The 26351-nt window shown below is 34.7% G+C and overlaps 1 protein-coding gene and 1 pseudogene across 1 annotated transcript; both read right to left on the bottom strand.

The window, feature by feature from the left end:
- Positions 1 to 10127: 10127 nt before the first annotated feature.
- On the bottom strand, positions 10128 to 10722 carry LOC149375201 (speckle-type POZ protein B pseudogene; annotated as a pseudogene).
- A 9408-nt stretch (positions 10723 to 20130) lies between these two features.
- LOC149375200 (uncharacterized) lies at positions 20131 to 25916 on the bottom strand. Its single transcript, XM_089589989.1, has 2 exons — positions 25729 to 25916; positions 20131 to 21664 (listed from the first exon to the last, which is right to left on the bottom strand). Exons 1-2 carry the CDS (start codon positions 25914 to 25916, stop codon positions 20131 to 20133), a joined length of 1722 nt encoding a protein of 573 aa, XP_089446115.1.
- Positions 25917 to 26351: the final 435 nt, after the last annotated feature.

The following is a 26351-nucleotide window of genomic DNA, read 5'->3' as shown; positions in this document are numbered from 1 at the left end:
ACTCGCGTCTACCCGGCAGCGAGAGACCCAGATTCGCCCGGGTATAATGACGTTGAACGTGACGTCAGGCGCATCGGGGGAAACTGGGTCGCGGGGGGTCACTAGCACTGCTGGGCCCGCTCTTTACTACCACCGATACGGCCCACCCCCTAGTTGGATGCGTGTGGACGCACGCACGAACCAAGGGCTTCCTCTAAACGCTGTCTGCATGCTGCATGAGCTGATTTCCCCCCCCCCCCTTTGCTTTTTGATGCTATAATGTGGGTAGCTACGTCTTCGCCCTGCGTTTATTTTTCGTCACCCTTGACTTTTTTGCCGCTCCTACACTTTTCTCGGGCCGCGAGGCGATTGTCGTCATTGCTCACCCTTGTCTTCTCGTGTATATTGTACTGTCTTTTGATTTACGTATTTGACGTGTGTAAGGGCAAAGTTGGCGCTAGAATAATGCACTTTTGTTTACTTCCGTGGGCATTGAATATTTTATTAAGTAATGGTTTATATTTTTTGTGAAATTTGGTTTCGAAGTGGCGTTCGTTTTGGAAATGCAAGTGCGAGTTGTCGTTTATTGAACCGAACGTTGGTTGCGTCTTAGTAGAGAAAGTGCATGAACTTCTCGTTTAAATGGGATGCCCATACCTCATTGAACCTTGTCGTGGATGGGTTGAGAAAATGCTCAGGAAGTATATAATCTGCAAAATAGGTAAATTGAGAAATGGTACTTTGGGTGACAAACATGCGATCAGAGTACTTTTCACTTGTGCGTGAGGTGTGTGTAACATTTTACGCCTACCCTCCGCAAAAAATTAAATAATTTTCTCTTTGTTTCGGTTGTTTTTACGTGGAAAGTATCCAAAGACCTGCTTGATGAGCAATCAATTCAGTATTTTATGTGCGAATGTTTATGTCCCACTTTTCACTATTGTACAAAGGAAAAAGGTTGCAATTCTGATGGCTCTACATATATACTATACTGTATATGTAAAAATGTATCTACTGACAAACAAGTTAATAGTCTCAAAGAGATAATAATAAACCTCTCGTGGTAAAAAAAATCTTACCTTGATCGAATACTTTTGTTGGCTAAATTTATCAATTTTCCTGGGCAGGGGTGTTAACTTCTTTTCAGCATAATCCATCGTTTTTCAGTTCAGTTATTGATTGTTCTAAATCGACAATAAAATTCCACACCTATACGAAGTATTGAGAACTTGACAATTATTTATGAGTAAATAACCAAAAAAGTCAATTCCAAACAAAGTTCATTTATACTTCATCTACCATATTTGGATCGTTGGTAAGTTAAAAATTATCCTCGTCTGCAGTTACGTCATTGAATACTGAACCACCTCAAGTGGGGCCATCATTTATATCGAGTAATATATATTACCATCTTACTTATTATCAATTAATAATGGTTATTTTACTCAACAGAGTTGTATATTTTAATAACTCGAGTCAAAAATATTGCATATCACAACCTCGGAATCAACGAAATAGTTTCGAGTTCTCCTCCCAATGAAAAAAAAAACACCCGCAAGCCCAGCACCCGAGCTGCATGCAATTCGTTGCAGCAGCAACAGCAGCATTGACGCCTGCGGTCACCACGACGCGTGCGAAGGACGAGGCCGAGCTCGCACTTGTAAACAAGAGCCGGAGGGAGGGAGAGAGAAGCCGGTGCAGAAAGCGGCTGTATGGAGAGAGAGAGAGAGAGAGAGAGCTCTCATGAATGGTCCCGTAATGTGAATGAAGCTCCAATGACCCAGTTTTCTAGGCAAACGAGAGCACCACCCGCGCGCGCGCGCACGCGACCCTCGCGATATCCGCTTGGATCCACTTTGCTCCAGATGAAGCAAAAGCACTCTGTCCTTCCGTTGCACCAGCTCTCGGTGTGAGCAGGTGAAGGGGGGAGTTTTGTTACGTCAGAGGAGCGGGTTATTGACTGCGTGCAGCATCCCGAGGCCTCGACGAGCCCGGAGCTTCTTTCTCTTTCTCTCTCTTTTTTTTTTTATGTATAGAATAACAATATACCTGTGGTGGATCAATGTTTGATACAGTTTAATTTGCTAGTCGACAAAATGAGATTTACTTTGAATCGAGGTTTTTTTGCGAGATAAGACATAAATGAATGGTCAAAGTTACAACTGCGGAGAACACGTACTGTTTTGGCCATGGAGAGAACCTCCTTTAAAGCATGCCCTATGTTGCAGAAATCTCCAGTACTTTTAACATTTTTGCACTCCATACGGTATATATAAAAGAGAAGAAAATCTGAAACTGTATAAATATTTATATTTCATGTACACCATTGTATAAAAATATTGGACCAAAACATTCATGTACAAAGCTGTCTTTCTTAAGGTCCACAAGAACACAATACATGGCATTGCATACACTGGTCAAATTTTTTTAACACTACATAGTTAATAATATCTTACACCTTCGCAAAAGTGATCCTATGAATTTTGAGTTCAAAAATATCGTGGTAGGAGTTAAATAAGGGATAAAAGAGTGGGAAATCAGTAGTACAGGTCAACGTGTGGGGCGACAGTCTGACATCTAATGATTCTTCATCTATTTTACTCTTGATGATTTGTGTGTACTATGGCTTTTTCTAGGATTTGTAGTTTGATAAGTCAAAGTAGTTAAAACTGTTATTCTATAAAAATATACTAAATTTTTGTAGTCAAAAACTAATCTCATGATAAACATAATCTCAGTAAATTATTTTTTGTGACTGGATAACTAACGATAACAACTCGATGCTATATAAATCTAAATTGTTAGTAAGGATATATTTACCATACAGTATCTTATTACATAACATTTACCACAGCCAGGAGATTACAGCTTTTGAACGATTAGTATTTACCTCAAACGTATACGGTGTAAAGAGTTCTCAAGCTGCTTTTTGCATCTGCTGGGGTGTACGCTTGTACTTGTCATCAAGAAAAATTAATTTATAGCATATTTAGAAGTTATAACATGCAATTTTATTGATTAGTTCATACAAATATTTAATTTTGCGAGTGTCAAAAAAAGTGTATCGATTGTTGTATCAACATATTCAATTACAATTGCGCATTATTTTTGAGCCCTTACTAAACTGATTTTAAATTTTTTCGCATAAGCTAGATTACGTATACATCCTGTTTCGAAAAAAATAAGGGCAATGGCCTTTTATGTATTAGAGTTATTATTTTGAATTCAGGTGTATCAATGTAAAATTCAATGAAAAATCCTGATTCTGTGTAAAGAAACAATTTCATGAGCCGCCGTTCATTGCATATTTTCCCGATGAAACACGTTAAAAGTTTTTATAAAACTTTGTTGAAAATGTTCCACGTATAGGAGGCAAATTTCTATAAAAACAAAGCTATAATTATAAACACAAAGAAAATTTAACTCGTTAAAATTTACTTCCCAACTTAAATAACGCCAACTGGGAATTGGACTCGCACCGAAGCTCAAACGACAATTCATAATTCATGAGATAAAAATCTTCTCACTGAAAAATCCAAACTTATTTCAAGTAACTCGAAGTAACCCAAGACCTCGTCAATCGTACTATTCACAATAAATCACTCGTCCCTTGGTCAAACCTCATCGAGATATAACATCCAGTTGATAATCCATTCAGGGCGCAGACCAAGCGTTTCGGCTTGATTCAAGGCAACCGAGGAAAGGTGTACCTATACGCAAGTCTCGTCAACCTTCAGTGCTCCACATACAAGACACACCTATATATACCAGCGCAAGCCCCACCACCCCCCTGGCCCGAGGTACAGCCAAAAGAGCCGGGGGGCGGCAAAAGGGGGATGGAGACCGACGTCGATGGCGCTCCACTTTTCAAAATTCAGGGGTGTGTGTGTGTGTGGAGAAACGGTCCCTCGATCGGCCCCGGCGACGGCCGGAGAAAAGAGAGCCAAGCGCGCGACCTCCCGGCTTCTTCTCCCGCTGCTTCGGCAATGACGTCATCGCGTAGGTGCACCGACCTGAAAGCCCAGTTTGCGCTGTGTGCTCCCTCTCGCTTTTTATCTTAGTTTACAGGTATATCATGCCCCCTGTGATTGGCGCTCGGAGTTAGCAATGTTTATCGGTCCAATGTTCGAAAACCACGTTTCGAATGATATTTTGTATTTTTACGAGGATTCATCGGTTTTATTCGTGTGTTGTGATCGAAAACATTGCATGTGTATTATTTGAAAAGTCCTATACATGGCACCACGAATTTCCACCAAATAGAGATTATATCCATTCAATGGGTTCGATGTGTGCAGTAATCCGAAATAGTACTTACCACCTGACCAGGTGAAACGACGGTGATTGATGGCACATGTACGTATAGTCTGTTTACATGTTAATACCTCCTTCTTCAACTGTTCAAGTCAGTATTGCATTTGACGACTCATGACTTAATTATTATGTAGTTGACGTATAATTTTGTACATAACGTGATCCACAAACGCGAATTTACAACTATTTTGTTCAAAAAACGTTTTTACTAGTGCACATTTACGTAAGTAAATAGTACGATGCGATATGGGATTTAAAAATATATGCATCAACAAATGTACATTTAAATGCGTATTTCGAAGTACAGTGCTTCAGTATAGTATTTTTAAATTAAGTAAATTTTGAGCAGTATAACCAGTATTTTAGTTGAGTAATCAAACAAATAGTTGTAAAATCTGTGGCTCACACCAAACGCATAATCATTTACCTTAAGGGCAACTGCGAGCACATTCATACAGGCGTTCATACTCAATGAGGCGTTTTGTGGATATATATTGTGCTGACGAAAGGGTTAGTGAAACGCGGTTTAGCAATGAACTCCCCGTGAAAATATGTGCCAAGGACAAACAAGTAAGGGAGTGCTTTCTACACAGCTGTGACTGGAAAAATCTTTGCCGTGCAGATATTATATATTTTTCAGTGATTTTTTGCATCTAAGTTATACTGTATACATCTCATGTACTTATATATGTATTTTGTACAATTTCGACTGTCACAGGAAGTGTGTATTCGGCAAGTTTTTGCTGTCAAAAGGAACGAGCACATCCCACTTCACTGGAGTGCCCTTTTGATATACTTAAGATTGACGCGAGTCAAAATTATTTTATGGGAGTTATAATGAACAAAGTCTTTCGAAACGTGTATGCCTCGGTGTCTATAAAACTCTTTGACGTAACCACATCGCGTGGATCCATAAAAAAAGATACATTTGTGTAAAATTTAAATGAATGTTGTGTTTGGTTAAGCCAGTGCGTGTAAGTTGTGTGAAAATTAATTAATTTTTTTTTTTTTTTTTTTTTTGTAAAATGTATGAATCAATGTTTTCAAAAAAACGTAATTTTATACGTATTTTGTGTTGTACAAAAATACCAACTAGTGTTTAATTTGAAAACACAGCAAAATTGCCTAATTTCCCCCTACCCCCCTACCAGTAATGGAGGGCCTCCCATCCCTCTTCCCTTCCTTCTCCCAAGTGCCAAGTTCCTTCACAGTAGTACCTTTTGAGGAGCCGGACGTAAAGCACTATAATATATTAAAAAAAAGTATATCGCAAGATCTTGATGACTCATACTGATTTGGTTGACTCACTGGAAAATCCATTTATTTCTATTTTTTCTAAGAAAAATAACTGTTTCTTCAAAGTACTTGAAAATTCATTATAAAAGGAATCATTACACGCTGACTATTTTCCTGACAGCTACGCACATTTTTGTTGCCAAAGGAGATCGGGTACAGCAGCCAAACAATTTATAAATTTTTTTAGAGAAGCGTTTATACGTTTACATATATTATTTCCTATTTCAGGCATTTTGCGTGACATTTCAGCATATGTAGCACCCCTTGGTAGAAAAATTCGGATTCATCAAACAAACTACCTCTTTTTTTCAAGTGTTAATCTAACTTTCTATTTTCTCAATCGCTGCACTGTAACAACACATTGTGTGCAAACATTAGGATTTCCCAATAAAAAGTTGTCATTAAATTTCGATTACTTAAGTATACGATTGGTAGTCGATCGAATATACGATTCGACAGTCAAAAGACAAATACCAACATAAAAGAGCTTCAAGAGCGTGTATTGTTTCGAGGTAATTCATCAATTTGAGCAATGGCACAGACAAGAAAAAAGCTCTGCCCAGAGAAGAAGACCTTGTTAGCACTGCAAAACACGTCACAGCTCGTAGCCCTAGAAAACCCCCCTCCCTCGCTCGCACACACATACGCAAATATACCCAGCCATCCTGGCCGGAGAGCTGAGCATTTGCACGTAACGCATTTTTTCGTTCGCTCAGCTTTGTCAGAGCTACACTGCGAGTGGGTGGGAGCACGGGGCGCGCAGGCAGTTAGCTGTGTCGTCATCGGTGCACCGGAGAAGGCCGCGAGGGATCGTTTCATTCACGAGTGGAGCGGGGCATCGGGTCATGCAGCGGGGAAACTGGGTGAATGAGGCACGTCTCCGTCCTTCCTTCCTTCCTGTCTTGGCTCCTCCTCCATTCTCGTCTCGTTTTGTTCCGAGGGACGAAGCGTGGCATTTGATATACGCGCCCCTTGCACATATACACAGTCAATCTGTCTTTTTTTTCTTTTCTTTTTTTTTTCTCTCTCTCTCTTGCTGTTCTATGCGTCCTTTCGATGATTCTTTGATGGATCGACTCTTTGAGTGTTGTTCGCTGATGCGGGTTCGGGAGAAATAGGGTTTACTGGTAAAAGCGGTGGGCCTAAAAACAATAAGGCCATTCAGTTTTACGTCCCTCTAATTCGTGGACATTTTCATTTATGCTCAGTGACTAGCTCAACAAGAACGGTGAAGCTCCGTCAGTTGTCACTTGGTCAAGTGTGGCCGTTGTGGTTATACCTATTGACTCTGTGCATACACCGTGCTGCCCCCTCATTTCATACCTCCAACCCATATGTTTGGAAGCAAACAATTCCCGTGGTAGCCACCAGTGGCCGTACCATATAACTTTTTTTCGCGCTTCGGGGGCCAGTGTTATAACATAGCAGAGATGAGTTCTCTACTTCTCTGCCCATTTCCATAAAACTGTGTTATGGTGGTTCTTTCATGGAATGATTATGAACAGAATGGCATGAAATCTTGAAGAATCATTTATTGAGTTACAATACACTAGCCCTCCAAGTTTCAGATTAGACTTGACAAATATAAACGCAAGAAAATGATTAATAAAAACTAAATAATTCCAAACATGTGCTATTATGGCAACTTAGCATTCCTATACTGAAAGCTCTAGCCTATAGCTATTTATATACTCTGAACACATTAAGTATAAAACTGATTTAATAAAGCTTATGTAATACTAAATATACTGTTATTTCAAAATATACATGTTCACGGACTTGATTAAAAGATATTAAAAGAAACACAGGCATATATTTTCGTTTCCTATGTTGAAAGCATAGGTAAACATCCACTGCTGGTATTTTGAGGTTAAACGCGAATTTACGATAATCATTCCTACGAACTTATAAAAAAAACACTGCGAATAAATTAGCGTAACGCTCCCTCCATTAATGATTTTTGATATCGTAATTTGGTATTGTGTTTCTTTGACTATTTCAACATAAAGTCTAAGTTTTTAATCGTCAGTTTTCTTATTTTTGAATTCGAGTAATCGGGTATCAAATTTTTTTTTACCCTTAAAGTGGGAAACAAACAATTTTTCTAAGTCAAAAAATCGTAATAACAATTTTCATAGGGTATTAAACTTAACTTTTTTTTTTTTTTTTTAATGTCCTACAAGGGCACAAACGCTTTTGGACTCAGATTCTGATAATCCGTCGATGGGTATGATGATATGTCTTATTTTCAAAGAAAATCTTAGTGTCCTGCTAATAAAAGAGTCAACGAAATAAAGTGTTATTAATATTAAAATTATTATATTAAATGGGTCAACGGGTTTCTGCACTGGTATGCACACAAACACAGACATTCTTAAAAAACGATGTCATAATATCATTCCCTACACCAACAGAACCATATTTACTGAGTTTTTGAGAAAACTTTTTTTTGCCATTACGAAGCTTCCTTCATAAGACAACTAAAAATCGAAGTATATGAGGTTTGTTCAAAATTGAAGGTGGTATTCTAACTTCAAATTATGTTATTCTTGTGTTGGTGGAAAAACAATTCATGGATTTCACATCAAGATAAAATGCACCTACCCAAGTACCCATTCAGCCAAAAACAACACCACAACCATACCTCTGCAGCAGACATCATATGCACCGAATTTAGCTTCCGTTTTCAAAACTGAAGATATCCACGATAGAACGGAGATGGGCTACATTGAGAGATGAAAACTGCATCGCTGGAAGAACTCAAATCTGTACCAAAAATGCTTATCAGGAGTACTTTGAGGATTGGGAGACGAGTTGGTAGTAGACTATTTTGTGTCTGGGGGAAAGGGTTGCTTTGAAGGGAACATTACAAAAATTTGCCAAAAATGAAAAGTCATTTAACCTTGAGAACATACCTTGTCAACTAACTTACTTGGTACACTAAAATTGCTTTTAAGAAATCGTTACTCCAAAATTGCAATTAAAAATGCACTTCCTCGGATTCGGATCTTGAAAGAAAGCTCTGAGTCATTATTTTCTTAATTTTTTCCAGCCCTTGCATACAGCTTTATAGATCCATCCAGGTGAATGTTTTAGTCCATCTTAGTAGATTAAGTAGCCCATATAGGTGGATTTTCCAGCTATCCAAGCGTTTTATCCACATCCAGATGTATTCGAGTCGATTTCCAAGGCCTCCTTTTATTTCCGGGGTATAATTATCCAGGTGCACAGTCTGAAAAGTTAACTTGGTCAATCCCATAAAACCACCTAACTTGCTGCAAACGTAATCTTAAAACCACCCCAGCAGTATGGGATGTCCACTGCTATTTGATAAAAAATCTACCAGCATCAGCCTGTAAGTCCAGCTGTGATTTTCAAGCTGTGAATAATAAGTGTATGACTCATTCATATAGCTAAACATTTTATAATAGACGACCAAGGATATAAAAAATATTCCAGGATAATTAAACGAACTTTTATTTCACATTAATATTGGTACATTGAAATGTTGCATAAACAGTTATTGAATGCGCATTGAACATTTATTTGAAACATTGAATTCCCTTAAATGCTAATAAACCATATAATGAAATTAGGTTGAACTGGTTGAATAATTTTTGAAAAACATACAACAGAAAAAAAAACTGTAAGCTACTTTAGTTTCAAGTTTTTCTTGAGATATGAGCTGTTTTACTAAGATACAGAACAAAAAACTATAATTGTACAATGAAATTGTTGATTTTTTATAAAAATTATTCTCAACTGATAAAACATTAATTCTTGTCTAAAGTCATATAACTACACTGTACTTTTACATAAATTACACATAATAAAAAACCACATATACTACTATAGCTACCCATGGTAAAAGATGTTTAATATGCAAGGTGTACCACTATGGAGAGAGTAGGAACACCCTTCAGTACACCTTCCATACTGACACCATATTCATTTATTTTAAAACTATTGTTATTTTTCAATGTCACACTTTGTGTTTTTTTTATCATGCTAGTATTCCTTATTATGACTTGATAAAGTATTTGAATAAAGAAAGTTTTACTAATTTTTGTTTATTTTTGTTCCAAGTTAATCATCAAGATATTATAACTATTTGTTGGAATAACACCAGTTTTGGATGTAAAGAATACTATTTAGTATGTTGACACTTCGACAGAGTCTCAGAACTCATCTTAATTTTTTTTCGTCTTTCAAACTATGATATAAAAGCTGCCTGAAACTACAAAAACTTTGTTTGCATGTTAACTTTAACAATTGTCTTATAACATGCTTTAATTATTGAACTAAAATTGTAAGAATTCTATGTTTATTATTAAGTTACTAATATGTTTATAAAATATTTTGTGCCTTAATATTTTTAATTATTAATGAATACAGTATCCTTGATCTAAATAATGTAAATTGAAAATTCTTTACATCCATTCATTATAATTGAAGAAATTAGGTTTTATTTGATTTTGAATGTTTGATGAATCGAAGTTATATTGTTATTTCTAATCAACAAAATAGCTATGGTATTGTTAACGTTAAAGACATACCATTTTAAATAAAATTTTATTTATAAGTACAGGATGAGTCTTTGACAGTGCTTTAAATTTTTTTGTTTGAATAATATCTCTTCTATGGTCTTGTATGTAACTAGCTACCTTTGCTTGTAATATTTCGCAATTATGTGAACCAGCTAAAAGAAGTATATCCAATACATTATCATGAGAAATTTTGCTGCACAAATTTTGCTCACACATTTCTTTCAATCTTTCTATTGAATACTTGTCAGCGCACCTTATCAAATCTAACGCGAGTTCATCAATCTTTCTAATTTTTCCTGTGTACAAATAATATAACATCTCTTCAATTACTTCAGAGCTAAAATCTACAATTTCCACGACATTTTCTTTTTTTTCTTTCATATCATTAATGAACATTGCTGAAAAGACTCGACTTGTGGAAGCTAAAATGATTTTGTGAGCTTGCAATCTTTTTGTTCCCACAACCAATGTGACATCAGTCAGTGTTTGGTTATTTAAAAAAAGATTCAAACTGTCGCTCATCTCTGAAAGATGTTTGTTTTGATCAGATTTATCTACATCATTTATTACATAACCTTGTATTTTGTTCAATGGACATATTTTGCAGGAAATAATCAAAGTGTTATCACAGACGTAATTGTTGGACTTATTATGCAATTTATGTTTCAGGATAAAATTATGAATATATAGGGAGTTCCAATTTTTCAGATAATGGCTTTTACCTGAAACTCCTTTTTCATACAACACTTGATTTTTGTTATCAATAATGCTAAATAAAATAAAACAATCTTCTAAATAGTAGTACATGGTCTCATTTAATTCTAGTTCAAAATCCGTATAAAGCGATAATCGAACATATTCAGGTTCTGATGATTGAACAATATTTTTATAATAATGTAGCATCAATTGCCAATGACACTTGAGATGAGGATCGAGAAACTTGGGAGATATCAATTCACCTATCAAACACTCAACTAAATTATCTATTTTCCATGTGAAACTAAAACTGTTAGATAAAACATCAGTATGCCCTGATGGTGCTTGCAGAAATTCACTCATCTTGATGCTCTTATGACAAATAACCATACAAGTACTTTAACCTTTGCAAATAATTTCAAGAATATCTAGAAAGTAGTCGTGAATCCTTAAAGCATTTTTTCCTAATAAATAATAAAAGTAAACACATGAATACACTTGCGTTTCGCATATTGGCTTACGTAACCGTGGCCATGACAATTAAATTTAACTTTAGAAATACCTTTACTCAACCCCTTCAGCTGAAATAGTACCTCGATCTCGGCTTCAACCCAGATTACGTAAACTTATTTGAACTATTAAAGTCTCAGTATCTCACCAGAGATTTAATTTTTTTTTATAGATGCTGGAAGAGTGCTGAGTTGTAATTAATCTGTTAATGTGGTAATGAGCTTTGAGGAATGATACAAATGACAATCAGGGAGAGAGGCAACAAACAATTGATCATCAGAGGAGAGCATCACTCAGCAACTCAGCATACCGTTCGGCTTCGGCTTGCCTATACTCTCTATACCTGGATGATCCCACACTATTCTGTATTGGGCCGGACTCCGGTTACCGGATTACCGAAAGCCGGAAGTCCGGAGCTATTCACATAGACATTTTTTGCTTATTTCATTGGGTGTGATCCGCAATCGCCGCCAGCAGTTACATATGTACGACGTGACAACGTTGCGTGGTTGGGAGCGCCACTGTCGATTTACTGGTGATGTGATCCGCAATCTCACCAGCAGTAAAGCAGACGACGTCGGTCTACTATGGAGCTGTTCACATAGACATTTTTTGCTTAATTCAATGTGAACGTTCAATTGAAAAGGGGGTTCCACTGCTCCGCTAAACTCAAATTGAGTGAACAGACTGAACAGACCTATACTATGTTCTCTGTCAGTCAACGTAGTTGCGACCATAGGCTTTGTTGCCTGATGGAAAAAGAGGTATAGGTCTGTTCAGTCTGTTCACTCAATTTGAGTTTGGCGGAATAGTGGAACCCCCTTTTCAATATGAACGTTCACATTGAATTAAGCAAAAAATGTCTATGTGAACAGCTCCGAAATAAGCAAAAAATGTCTATGAGAATAGCTCCAGTACGTCAACAGCGCCCATGGAACGCAACCATAGAGTATAGAGATGTAAGAATAGAGGGGAAAAGCCAGGCCTGCTTCGATTTCAGTTTATGTGAGTCTAAAGCGCTGATATTAGATTTCGCTCACATCTCACATGCATCATGAGCAGATAGTACAAATACCTTAACTATTTTGGTTTAGTCCAAGCCACGAATGATTTTTGGCCCAGCTGTACACTCCTGCTGTAGCTCTGCTCTGATTGTCTCTGATTGAAAGTTCCGATAGCGATGGGGGTATGCAAAGATCCTCTTTGCTAACACTGGTTCATAGACTCTAAGTTAATCTCAGGGATGGACGTGTCATTAATTTTATGTCACAAATTCGGTTTACGGCACGTAAAATATTTTATTTACGACATGTCGTAGGAAATGAATTTATGATACATCCCGATCGGAAAGTTAACTGGGATACCCCGTGAGGTCGGTAGGCCTAACGACCCCAAGGTTGGCTAACAAGCTAAGGCCTACCTGCTTCTTATACTTGAGGAAGTTGACTACCTCAAGCAATTGACAGTCATTTTTTAACTAGAATTTGTGCAGAACTTTAATAATTTATAAAAAAAATTTACGCAAAATTTCAACAACTCTGGGTGCTGATGAAACGAGATATTAATGAAATAAATTTTATGAAGTTTACATGCGTTCTTACAGGAGATCCTCAAAAGCGACTCTTATGATAGAAAATTTTATTACAATCAACAGTTAGATTTGGACAAAACTGTAGTCAACAATAAATTGGTATCTGCCTTTTTATTATGTAAAATATATAATCACGTCTGTTTGGTCCTAGTAAAAATAGTTATTAAAAAATAATCTGGAGTGTAAATGCAACTCAACATTAAATTACGGGACATGCGCACCATTTCAAAACTAAAAAAGGCACAGTCAGACCTTTTTTCTCTCTCACACCATTTTCCAAACGCAGTCAACCTCCTTAACAAACCAAAGAGTAAAAAAATATTATTTTTTTAAAATTCAAGAACTAAATAATTTTAGTGCAGTCAATAAGTAAAGAGTCAAGCCATAAAAATAATCAAAATCTAGAATTGTATTACATACGAGTCTATTATTTATTACAAAAAACTGTAGTGTGATAGTACTTAAACTAAAAAAAAAAAAGAACTAAAATATTTTACAGTATGCAAATCACATTGTATTTTTCTTCTTTAACACTTGATACATTCCCTAAGTTAGCCACACTTATAGGTTAACTGGGCAACCAAGGTAGGGCCGTCCTAATTCTATCTATTTAAAAATCTGGAAGATTCAAGAGATTACTATGAGGGTTATAGTGAAAAAATGATCTCTCATTTAATAAATTCTTTCATCATTTTTTTAACGCCTAAAATTGTATTCATAAGATGCATTTGAAGTTTTACTTCCAATTCAACTTCTTGTGACTTTTGGCATAGTTGAGACTCTTGTGAGTCCTCAATGCCATTTTTTGTCAACTTTGTAAGGTTGTAAAATATTTGTTGGCTAGGTAGTTTGACGACCGATGACCCTGAAAAGGACCAGTAAGCTTCTTAAGTAAACTCTTTCTTGACTGAAGATTCCAGCAAACGTGATTGCCTCCATACCTCAGGGTAATCTTTTCTGGCCTGTTATTGCAGGACTACACTGATCAGGAAGAAATCGTCTCCGGAAATCGTAGTAACAATGTATTTGTTGGTAAGGTAATTTAAACTTAAGTGGTCCTTAAAATAACCGATGAGATTGATGGTTCAGTAGGGAACGTAAATACTTATAATGGCCCTGAAAAGGGCCATCACCAGTGGTAAAACTTGCAGATATTCCTTATTATTCTTGATGATGGAGAACCAACTGCGGCTAGCTTGACTCTTATCTTTTGAGTCTCTGTGTGCGGAGACCATACAGGAGGGAGGTACGACGCTGACTAAAGAATATCTTAACCAACCGTTCATCGTTAGTCAGGAAAGTGGGCCTGGAGAATACCTTCTCTGTAGGTATATCGTTGGGACGACCACTAAGAAGGAGGCCGTTGTGGCTGCTGGTACTCTGCAGGGCTGTCTTCCTTGGCTAGCATTTGAAGTAGAAAATTCTCTGACAGCATCAGGTCAAATGGTTGAACAGCCCCAAAACGGCCAAAGTGTAAGAGCAAGTTATGCTCTGGCTATACACGTCTCCTGGTATTCCACCGGAGACGTTGACGTTCCACACGCCTATTTTTCCGTGGCAGTCGGTTATTTTGGCGATCCGGGGTTAAACCCGATTGTTTTCGCTTTCCCATGAAAGAAGAGTGTCATCGGTAGCCGGAATGCCCAGCTGCACGACGGACTACTCTGTTCTTGGTGTAGTGCTGATGATCGACTATGATAATTGTTGACTCGAAGGGGCATATTATAACCACTCTTTACTATCGTTGATCGCGGGTGGCTTCAATTTTATTTAGACGCTACCTAGCTACCTAGCTACTTATTTATCGCTATTATTATCAACTTTTTTGAGAAAAAAAACTATGCGAAAACCATCTCGGAGTCATCAAGAATCAGTCTGCAAAATTTCAGCAAAATCGGTTCAGTAGTTTTCACGGTTAGCGATTACAACGGTTTTAGTGACTTCGGTTTATATATTAGTAGTATAATAAATATTTATGCAAAATATCTCTTACCTTACCTTACCTTTTTACATCAAGTTTCGTAAAGTCTGGACAAAACTAAAACTTGATTTGAGTAACAGACGTAACAGAAAAAGTACGTTATAATAAAGGTATGAGATGTATTAATAATTTCTTAAGACTTCAGATGAAGAGGTTATGTTTGAAATGAAGCTTCTCTATTGCGTATTTTTAGAAAAAAGTGCCCTTCCTTACTTGATTTATAATGACTTACAAAATTCCATTCAATTCTATTAGGCAAAAACAAAAGTAAAATGTTAAATGGTACAACACCTTTTAGTTGACATAACACCTACCTCCAACTTTTATTGAGACAGCTATAAATTTTGAATAAGTTACTCAAACATATGAACAAATTTGTTCGTAATTCCCTAACCGTAAATTCCTGATTGCAGAGAATAGTGAATCATGTTACCGGTAGGAAATAATAAATCATATGTAATAAGTCACCTAGAGTGAAAAACTAAAGAATGTCTCAGATCTTAGGCAATAAGCATGCAATCTTAAGCATTCTTTATTATTACTGATGAGTTAAATACTATTCTACCCACTGGGAAAAGGAATCTTCGTTCGTCAAAGCAGGATGGAAGTTCTTTCTTTCGGCGCACTCTGGTAAAAAAAATGTTATAACCCAATAACGAGAGCCAAATCTATTTAACCCAATAATGTTACAAGCTAAAAAATTCAAGCCAGTAACCCAATGACATCATATTTTGCTATTAAATTAGAACACACGACCATTTTACTCAAACTGGAATATTTTAAAGGCGGGAATGGACAACTACTTAAAATGGATTTTTAATTGTTGAAATATTTTTTTTGCATTGTCCCTGACTAATAATAGCTAAAAATCTTTGGAGCCTGCTCGATCTGCATTAGAAAGTTTTTTATGTCGACTTTTTATTTTATTTAAGTAAAATAGGAGCGTTGTTACGGGCTCATATAAAATTTTATTGTAATAAAGGTAACGGCGCTGTTAATGAAAATTTTACTTTATTCTTCCATTTATATTATGTAATAATTATTAGTAATTGTACTAGTCCCTATGTGAGTCGATAATCCAACATCAAACGAAGATACAATGCGATACGTAATAGTGTTACGGGCTTTTAGCAAAAAAAAACAGTGGACAGTGGGTGCTTGGGTACCCAGGTATGAAGTTATACTTCTACAAAATTGTATGGTAAACAATGTAATTTTGAGTATAAAAATGCCTTTGATGAAACAATATGGTATATGAAAATAATGCAATTATCGTTGGAAAGAGTATGCTTACGTTAGCTGAGTGTGAATTTAATTAATATTCAATGAATTAACGATTATAAGCAATATGTTACGGCGTAATGTAATAAAAATAATATATAGACTGGCCAGTCAAGGACTGTGAGCTCTCATAGAATCTTCCAGTGATTTCAAAACAACTTCTTCTTACTGCCTATGCTGATTTCATCTGTAACGTCAGGCTCACACCTATCACATACGATCCCACAATTATTCCTCATCCATATTTAATACCCAAAAAATAATTGTATACATAAAATTAAGAAAAACCATCCTGTAGTATAGTTTTCTTCAACAGGGTAGAATTACATGCCAGTAAATATAACTTCAGGACGTTCATCACACATAGGTTTTTTTGACAGATAATATTCAAACGTCAAACATATATTGAAATAGCATAAAAAATACCCACGAACATTGCAGCTCGTTTGACTACCATTATTTTATACATGTTTGATTTTTAAAAATCGATATTTAACATGTAAACTTATGAAAAAATTACGTTGAATGGCATTCATATGATTTGTAGGAATCTCCCAATTTTTTGGGTGCAAAAGATTACTTTTAGAAAAACCTATCGAATTTACAAACAGACCCACAATTTGCTTTTTAAATGAATTTAGAAAGAGGGGATGAAGTGTGCGTAAAAGCATGTATATGAGTACATGCACATAAGAAAAACAATTGCTAGCTTTACTGTACACATTGGCGTTCCTCTCACTTCTCTGAACTTTTCATCCACAAACTATGTGAAAAAAGTTCTTAAATCAAATAATCACATTAATCACGAATGGAAAAATTGTAAAAGAATAAAACACAATAAAAGTCAATTATTATCTTTGCACAGTAAAAAAAACATTTTTCTGTAATTTTTCAAAATTTTGAAAAAAATGAAAGAATTGTATAAAAAATGATTTATTTATTGTGAAAGTAACAAATTAAATATATAGTAATAAATACTTATGAGTACATTGGAAATGTACTCTGCTTAAACATACTCATTTCAAAGTTTAAAAAAAAAAAAACATTTTTTTTTAAATTATTCTATTAAGTAAATTGTTTTTCATTATACTGTGCTGAAAGAAGTAATTTTTGTCCCTCGAAGCTTCGAATTGGTAAAAAATTGTATGTAATCCACGGGAGGAAACAAAGAATCAATCAGATCGTATGATTATCATCGTTAATTGCCTGCGATCTGAGATATTCTTTTTTTTTCCTAGGTGAGTAATATACTATATTAATTTAATTTATAACTAAATAATATAAATTTATATACATTAAATAAAAATTTCTATTAAAAAAAAGTTACGAACTGTAAGATAAGATGAAGTAATTGGTTCTCCATTGTAGGGCCTGCTCGTAGCAGAGTGCGTAAGGGTCGTGGCCAGTATACAAGAGGTTGGGGGTCTAAATCTTTTTGCAAACTGATTTTTTCTTTTTTTTTTTCTTAAGGATTGGTTAAAAGAAATAAAATTCATAAAATTCAAAATGTGGCGTCATGTGGTGTAGAGGAAGCCAGAAGTACGTCAGGGGGGACGAGATAAGGGGAGAGAATCAAGCGAAATCCACTTCTGTCACACTTTTTCTCAAGGTAAAAATCTGAAATCGTTGATTTACCCTCGCGTATAACGTGTCTATTTGCTACGAACACAATTTTGAAACAACGCCAATCAGAAAAAATGAGAACTATTGACCTCACATAGCAGAAGACAATATTCTGTGAGTAGAGTAAGATTATACCTGGTAAGTAATTGACATTTGTGTTATTCATTTCAATTTTTTGTTTTAACTTATTAAGTAGCAAGTAGACGCGCCAAATTGCGTGGTAATTGGCTCTTATGTAACTTGTTGTTTATTTCTATTATTTATTTGAACAGCCAGTCAGCGCTTTGAGTTACTTGGTGATTGGTGCTACAAATAATGCTTCATAAATCATAATTATAATCAAATGACCAGTCAACTCCCGTGGTTAGCTTACTGTACAAAAAAGTTTCATTTTGATAAGCTCTCTAACTTTAGTATTTATAATTTAGTTTTAGTAGAATTGGAATTTATTTCCATAACAGACAAAAAACGTTTTTTCCGCTGTTTTCGCACACATTTTATTATATATAGTGTCTGCATTGCGATTTACAGCAAAATTCGTTGTCTAAATAGTTGCATTTCAACGAGATCTACAAATCTATCTTTGAACGCGAACGTGTAAAATGTATGTAAAAAAATTTATCGCTCAAAAGCTGGTTTTTTTGTCTCAGAGCACTGCATTGAAAATGCTGTCAAAATTTTGCTTTTCGATAAAATTTGTCCAAATCATGAGCTTCAGGTAGTCCATCACACACAGGCCTATTTACAATGCATAATTTATTAGTGCATTCAAAATACGCATAACGCTTAAATGTAGAAAAGGCTTATTATTACATTCTGCAGCAGACAAGTTACATAACAATTGTTAAATGATTCACGACTTTGTATTTATACTGATAACCAAACAGTTTTAAAATTGTATAAAATAGTACAAATTGTAAATTTTTTAACGGTATATTTCTCAGACTTTTCTTAGTTACTTAAGTAGCTCTTTTAGCCTGTATTCGAAAAGTTCCATTGTAACCTATGTGAAAATTTTGAGCTTGCAACTTTATTATCTCAAAAACCAATGTGGTAGGAATATTTTTTTATAATTTTTTCCAAAAAAGAAAAATTTAATCTATAACATACATTTTTTTCAAGGCAACCAAAGTTAAAAAGTGGTGGGTGATTGACTACCTTAATCATCCAACTCAAAGTCATCAACAAAATTTCAACCCATACATTGGTCGTGCCTAAAAATCGCCTAATTGAAAACCTGAGTTTCTAATTTTAAAAAAGTTGGTAAAAAAGGCACCCTATTGCACATTCATCTGAAATACATGCAATTTACTAACATTACTTTTGATATTGTACAGTATTGGCTCGAAAGCTTCATGTCAAATTTCTAATGTATAATGAGAATCGTAGGAATCCTTGTTTTTTTGTTAATTTTACCGTAACTTATTTTTTCAATTAAAAAAAAAGTTTTTTCCATTATTTATTTACATTTCTTAAATCTAAATAAATATACATTAAGCCTATTCAGCCTAACTTAACGTAATATCTGACGTCGCGTCAGCCAACAACTGGTGGAAACCAGTCAGAAATTGGAGAAGTGGTCTCTCTCTTATCTTTCAAATGTCATTCCTAAAACCATAATCTCATTTGTAAACAACAATATAATTCTAGTTTTTAAAACTTAACAGTTTTTTCTTTTTTTCGCTCTGTATCAACTGAAGTGAAAGATTTTGGAGGTTATGGTAGCACAGCTACTATGTACGCACAATATTTAATATATTAATTGATATATTGTGAATAACATTCAAAATAATTCCCACAATGATGATTAAAAATAATATATACATATCTGATGTGCATTACTTTTTAAAATCAATTTTTACATAGATCGGTAAACTACTCGTAGACGGACAATTACTAGGCACTTAACCTCTAGTCCCTAGTAATTTTAAACTTCTTATTGTACACTTCTCTCTACAATTTTTGAAAACTCTCTTAAAGTTAAAAATCGTTTGGGGTTCAACTTATTTATTCAACATTTTTTAAGAAGAGTTACAATTTAATAAATCTTATATTTGTCCATGTCAATAAAGTGTGATCGAAACACTTATCTGAAAAATAGTTATAAAGTTACCCAATACAGAATTCATGTTACGAAGTTTATTTATTTTACAAATTATTTTAATTCAATTTCTCATATTGATCAAGTCAAAAAGTTTATAATAATCCATTACGTTTGAAATTATTTAACTTAACTTTTGTTATCAGAGGATATAATTACCCACACCCAATACCTATTATATTCCATCTAATACGTCTTTCTCCCCGTTTATCTACTTTCTATGACATGTACACTTCTGATTAAGTCCTGCAATAACACTGACGTTGGTTGCTTGAACAAATTTCATCCCAGAAGACTTCATATGAAAAGCACTGGAAAATGAAGGTAGTACCGAACTTGCATCTGGCAAATTGGTTGTTTCACTCCGATTGTTCCTCAAAAAATCCGATTCTTGATTAAAAGTATTTGAACATAGTTGGCAGCCATATGACTTATCCACTATGTGGGATCCTTCGGGTGTCGCAAGATTTGATCTTTTAGTAAAACTTTTGAAACTGACTTGGCCGGTATGAAAATTGTTACTCAAGTGCATCCAATCATGAAGTTTTAAACTATCTTTCTGAGCAAAACTTTTCGAACACAGTTTACACTTGTGCAACTTAACAGTCGCGTGGGTTCGTTCGTGTACCGTTATATTGCTTATATCACTAAAATCTCGCTCACAGCGTTTGTAAATACATGACTTTTCGTTCGAGTGAGTCCGTTCATGCCTTAAAAGATTCGATTTCTTAGCAAAACTTTTTGAACACACTTGGCAAACGTAGGGCTTTTCACCCGTGTGAGTCCGCTCGTGATCTATTAGACTAACCTTTCGGGAAAAACTCTTTGAACACAGTTGGCAAGCGTACGGCTTTTCACCCATGTGAGTCCGTTGATGTTTAATAAGACTTGATTTTTGAGCAAAACTGTGTGAACATACTTGACAAATGTAGGGCTTTTCACCCGTGTGAGTCCGTTCGTGAACTATAAGACTATCTTTTCGGGGAAAACCCTTTGAACATACTTGACAAATGTAGGGCTTTTCACCCGTATGAGTCCGTTGGTGGCTTATAAGATTCGATTTTTGAATAAAACTGAGTGAACATATTTGACAAACGTGGAGCTTTTTACCTGTATGAGTCTGTTCGTGAACTATAAGACTATCTTTTCGGGGAAAACCCTTTGAACATAGTTGACAAATGTAGGGCTTTTCACCCGTGTGAGTCCGTTGGTGGCTTATAAGATTCGATTTTTGAATAAAACTGAGTGAACATATTTGACAAACGTGGAGCTTTTTACCTGTATGAGTCTGTTCGTGAACTATAAGACTATCTTTTCGGGGAAAACCCTTTGAACATAGTTGACAAATGTAGGGCTTTTCACCCGTGTGAGTCCGTTGGTGGCTTATAAGATTCGATTTTTGAATAAAACCGAGTGAACATATCAGACAAACGTAGGGCTTTTCACCCGTGTGAGTCCGTTGGTGGCTTATAAGATTCGATTTTTGAATAAAACCGAGTGAACATATTTGACAAACGTGGAGCTTTTTACCTGTATGAGTCTGCTCGTGAGCTATAAGACTATTTTTTCGGGAAAAATCCTTTGAACATACTTGACAAACGTAGGGCTTTTCACCCGTGTGAGTCTGTTCGTGAACTATAAGACTATCTTTTCGGGGAAAACCCTTTGAACATACTTGACAAATGTAGGGCTTTTCACCCGTATGAGTCCGTTGGTGGCTTATAAGATTCGATTTTTGAATAAAACTGAGTGAACATATTTGACAGATGAGGGAATTATTCCCCGTATGAGTCCTATCGTGATCTATTGGACAACCTTTTTGGTAAAAATTTTTTGAACACACTTTGCTAGCGTAGAGCTTTTCATCCGTGGGAGTAGGTTGATGCTTTGTAAGATTGGATTTTGTATTGAAACTTTGAAAACATACTTGGCCAACATAGACACCATTACTCGTGTAAGTTGACTCATGAATTCTCATACTATTATTACTGGTGAAACTTTTGTTAGACATTCCATAGGTATAGGTCTGATCACCTGCGTGAATATGTCCGTATTTCCAATATGATTCATGTGTTCTGCTAATTTTACCACACACGTCATGAAAATTAGGATTGTTGCCTTCAGCCATACTCGTGAATGATATGCCACAGGAAATTATACTAGCCAGGATTTAATCAAGTAAGTAGTAGCTTTGCTGTCGTTGTTGCTGATGGTTTTTTTAGTAAAAATATTCCAGCTGCCACTTGATAAGGTGGACGGTTCACTATAACTGGTACTCTGATCTACATAAATTAAAAAAAATTTTTGCTATTTCATAGAGAACTGTGTATTTTTTTTTTTTTTATGCTGTACAATATAATTTATAAAATGATTACGTATATTTAAAGAGTTGAAGAGAATCCAATATGTTAGAAATTATTTATATAAATCTATTATTACTGATAAACTCAATAGTTGCAATACTCACAGGTTTTAAATAAAAAACGAATAGTGTACATTTAATTTTATTCGAGCTAACTTACGGCTTGGAGCTACATAGTACAATTTTATATTTGTTGGAAAAAGTGCTATTTTAGATTTGATTGAAAAAAAAAACTATCTCTTATTTATTAGAAAGAAAGATAAATGTTTTGACAACAAAATTAATAAGTTTCAAAGAATGTTTATGGCATCACAATTTTTTGTTCAATACCAAACACAATAGTAGTATTTTCTTATACTAAATTAAAATGAACATCTATTCCGAAAAAATTAAGACAGCTTTCTTTTTTCTCGCATCATAAGTCAGTTTTTTGATATAAAAATAAAAATTTACCTTGTATTTCTAAATTCCTAGTGGTGGGATTTTTGTGTTGTCCTAGAAATCAATACGTTAAATTTTCTCTTGAAGATACTTAATGTTGTTGCAGATACCAAAAAAAATTAGCAATTGACTTTCAAATGCTGTTTTTACGTCGATGCAATTAAATAACAACACATCTACGTGTCTGTTGATTATTATAGTGTTTTTTACACACTACTCTGAAAATTATTATTATTATTTTTTTAATAAGAGACATGAAGACTTATACTTTTGAATAGCAGCTATACTTAACAGGCATAAAAAGTAATGTGTCTGGCAAAGAACGAACAGGATACAACTTCTAAAAGCGACTCATATTTTTACTAATTACATTTGACTTCGTTGTAAGTCATCAATACTGTTTCTCATTAATTCAATACAATCATGCTTGGAAATTAGTTGTCTGGTTCCCAATTTTAAAATAATGTGACAACGTCACAGCTAACTTAAATGTATATGCCTTATCACTTATTAAAAAAAAGAAATCTAATCAAGGAGTGAAAGTGAAGGTAGAATTTTCCATCTTACCGAGTGGATTTTTTTGACTTTCTTACTGTGTAACATGATTGATTATTATTAATAATACGTAACATGATTAATTATTACTAATAATGCGTAACATGATTAATAATTAACATAGGCGCACAATCGTTTGTTTTATTGAACTTAAATTATTTTACTAAATTTCATACTTCCGTCTTTTACTCACGACACATAATAAGTGAAATGTAAACAGGTATAACGTTTTACTAGAATGTCATCTGAATTCTCGTTTTTTTCCTTAAACTCCTAATTATCTTGCAAAATGTAGATTTTATTATTTATTGAAAACGGTGAACTTGTGAAGCAATACTTTTTTTTTTAATTAAACAGCTATTCATTTAACTAATTTGGTTAACTAGCTAGAAAAATAAAAAAATCTAATTGTTAATTTATAGATCGGGAAAAGAGGGGTTTACTCAACAAAAAAAAAAAAAAAATGCCAATTAAGATATTATGACAGATCTAGGTTAGTCTTCGTACGTATCAATAATGAACCGAAAATTTAACGGCTGAATTATTGCTTGTTTTTTTTTATTCGCCAGTAAAGTTGCGAAAACAGTTTTTCACAATCATAGTTTTTTCTTGACTATTTAGAAAAAAAAGTTCCGAGGAGATATTAGTAAAGAACTTGTAGATATTAAAAAGTTCTATAAAATGAAGCCAGTTAAGTTTAAATTGATTTTTTGGTTTCTTACAAAATGCAAAAAACAGCTAAAAATCGATGTTTCTTGAATAAAGTTTTAAACGAACAATTTTATACCTGAACGTCCCAAACTCTGATTGACTGTAGGTTCCGACGTTAAGTGTTAGCGGTATTTTTTTTAAAACTGTTTCCTTCAATATTTTTTGATTAAAAAAGCACTTTTTTGCAACCTAGTTACTACCTCGTTGGTAAATTGTAGAGTGTTGTGTTTGGGCTCATTTTCTTTCTTAAGATTTGTACTTTTAGTATTTTTTCATACCTAGTCGATTTTGGCCAACAGGGTTTTGCAAATCTAAGTACAAAAAAAGTGCTAAGTTGCAAAATGATGTAACTTAATGAAAATAAACGGAATCGTTTCGAAACTTTTGTCATTTGATTGGCAGAATTTTTCTCCTAATTAACAAAAATAACGCCCTACGGCAAACCGGAACTGTGATAATCTTTTTTTTTATTTTTTTTTTTATAAAAATTCCTGACGCTTTATTTTCCAAACAAAGAGGCTAAAATTGTTAGGGATAACAGTTTAACAGTTATATCATTGGTACAAAATTAGTACATGTCATTTCAGTAACACATATTATTGATAAACTAATGTTAAAATCAACCTTGATTTTGTCGGCAAAGTATGAATAGCTGACATTAGATGCTTCGAGAACTGAACACCAGCATTTCAAATCGGTTAAACTTAAGGTTCGATATCGAAGCTAAAGGTTTACATTTGAATATTTTTTATCAGAGACAAAAATTTTGCCATTGTTTATATTACAGCGCTTTAAAAAGAAAAAAAACTTGTTTTTTTGTAATAGCTTCTTTCACAAAAATTTTACACGTTCATGTATAAAGAAAAACGTATGGATATTAATAAAACACATTTCTTTGTATCATTAATTTTAGTCTGTTATGCAATGTAAATGCTTTATTATGGAAAATAAATACAAAAACAGCAAAAAAAACTTTTGTTTACCCATGAATGAAAAAAATTCAAATTCTACAATAATTTATTAATACAAAAGTTTTAGTATTTGTTAAAACGAAAATTTTTAATTAATTACGCGTTTTTCTGTAGTGCCATCTTTATACTATAATTTGTAAAAATCGTTACAAAAAGACCAAAAATTCGGTCTATAACTTTTAACTTTCTTATGTTATCTACGAACAAGACGATTAATAAAAATTTTATGGATCTTATTGAATTACAATTTTTTATGTTGGACGTATTTGTATGTACTTACAAGACAGGTACAATGAAAATAAATTTTGATTGATGACTTTAGTTTTACAATTGACTGTCATATAGATATTTAGTTGTTTTAAACTTATATTTTTGCAGTTAGTCTATACGATCAACTACACGAAAAAAATTTTGATAGAAAGAAGACTTTTAAATCCAAAGAAATCCAATTAATTTGGAAATGCTGCTCTGATTCGTCGTTGCTAGCTCCAAAAAATCCAGCAGCCCGAAATTCTGGAATTCCTAGTCAGATACTTTGCTTTTATGCAAAGAAAGGGACAAAAAAAAGGATAAATTTTCTGGTTCACGTACAAGAAACATACAAGCAAATATTATGTAAAACCATCAAACAGAGGCCCACACATCCACAGTGTACCAGGTGTACAGGCCACGTGGGTGATAGATGCGCGCTGAGCTATCAGCGCGGTGACGTCATAGAGGAGCCAGCCAATCGGCCAAGAGCTCCATTCAAAAGCGCAGTCCAGCTCACCTTCCCTCTCCCTCCGTACATGCAGCATAACACTGCGCTCGACGCTCGGCTCGGGTTGCCGCAGTCGCAGTAGTTAGTCCGTGGCTGCCGTCAGACGCCCGCGAGCGGCTGACTGCAGTTCGACCTCGACTACTGTGGCTCGCGCTCGCTCGCTGGCCTCGGCTCTTACCACACTGAGCCTTGCTCATTTTTTTTACGATTTTTCTGGGCCCGAATACGTTTGTCCCGTTTTGATAGATTTCTCGTGGAACGGCATGTATTCGATTCGTACTCGGTTGAAAATTTTTTCTCGATTATTTCACGTATCTTTCCTGCGTTTTGTCGTTGAATCGAGCCCCGGATATCGCGTCGACTGATAAGCTATGGTAAAGTTTTTACAATAATGTCACGCGATTATCCTTTGAAATTTAAAAGTAATTTTACAAAAAAAAAAAAAAGTACTTATTAGTTAAGAAATAACAAGATGTTTCACTAACATTTTTGTTGCTTAGTGTCTGCTGGTTTCAGCTCAAATATGTAAATGGAGTATCTTATTGTTGTTTTGCGTCAAATAAAAAAAATTGAATTGATTGTATTGTAAATGTTGGACAGAATCAATCGTGCATTAATAATAATGATCAGAA

This window comes from Copidosoma floridanum, unplaced genomic scaffold, assembly GCF_036245765.1.
Source record: "Copidosoma floridanum isolate Cflo_tuat_1 unplaced genomic scaffold, Cflo_Japanese_pri ptg000011l, whole genome shotgun sequence".
Taxonomy (NCBI): Eukaryota; Metazoa; Arthropoda; class Insecta; order Hymenoptera; family Encyrtidae; genus Copidosoma; species Copidosoma floridanum.
The sequence above is the reverse complement of the archived record's forward strand: the minus strand, read 5'-3'. Positions and strand labels throughout refer to the sequence as shown.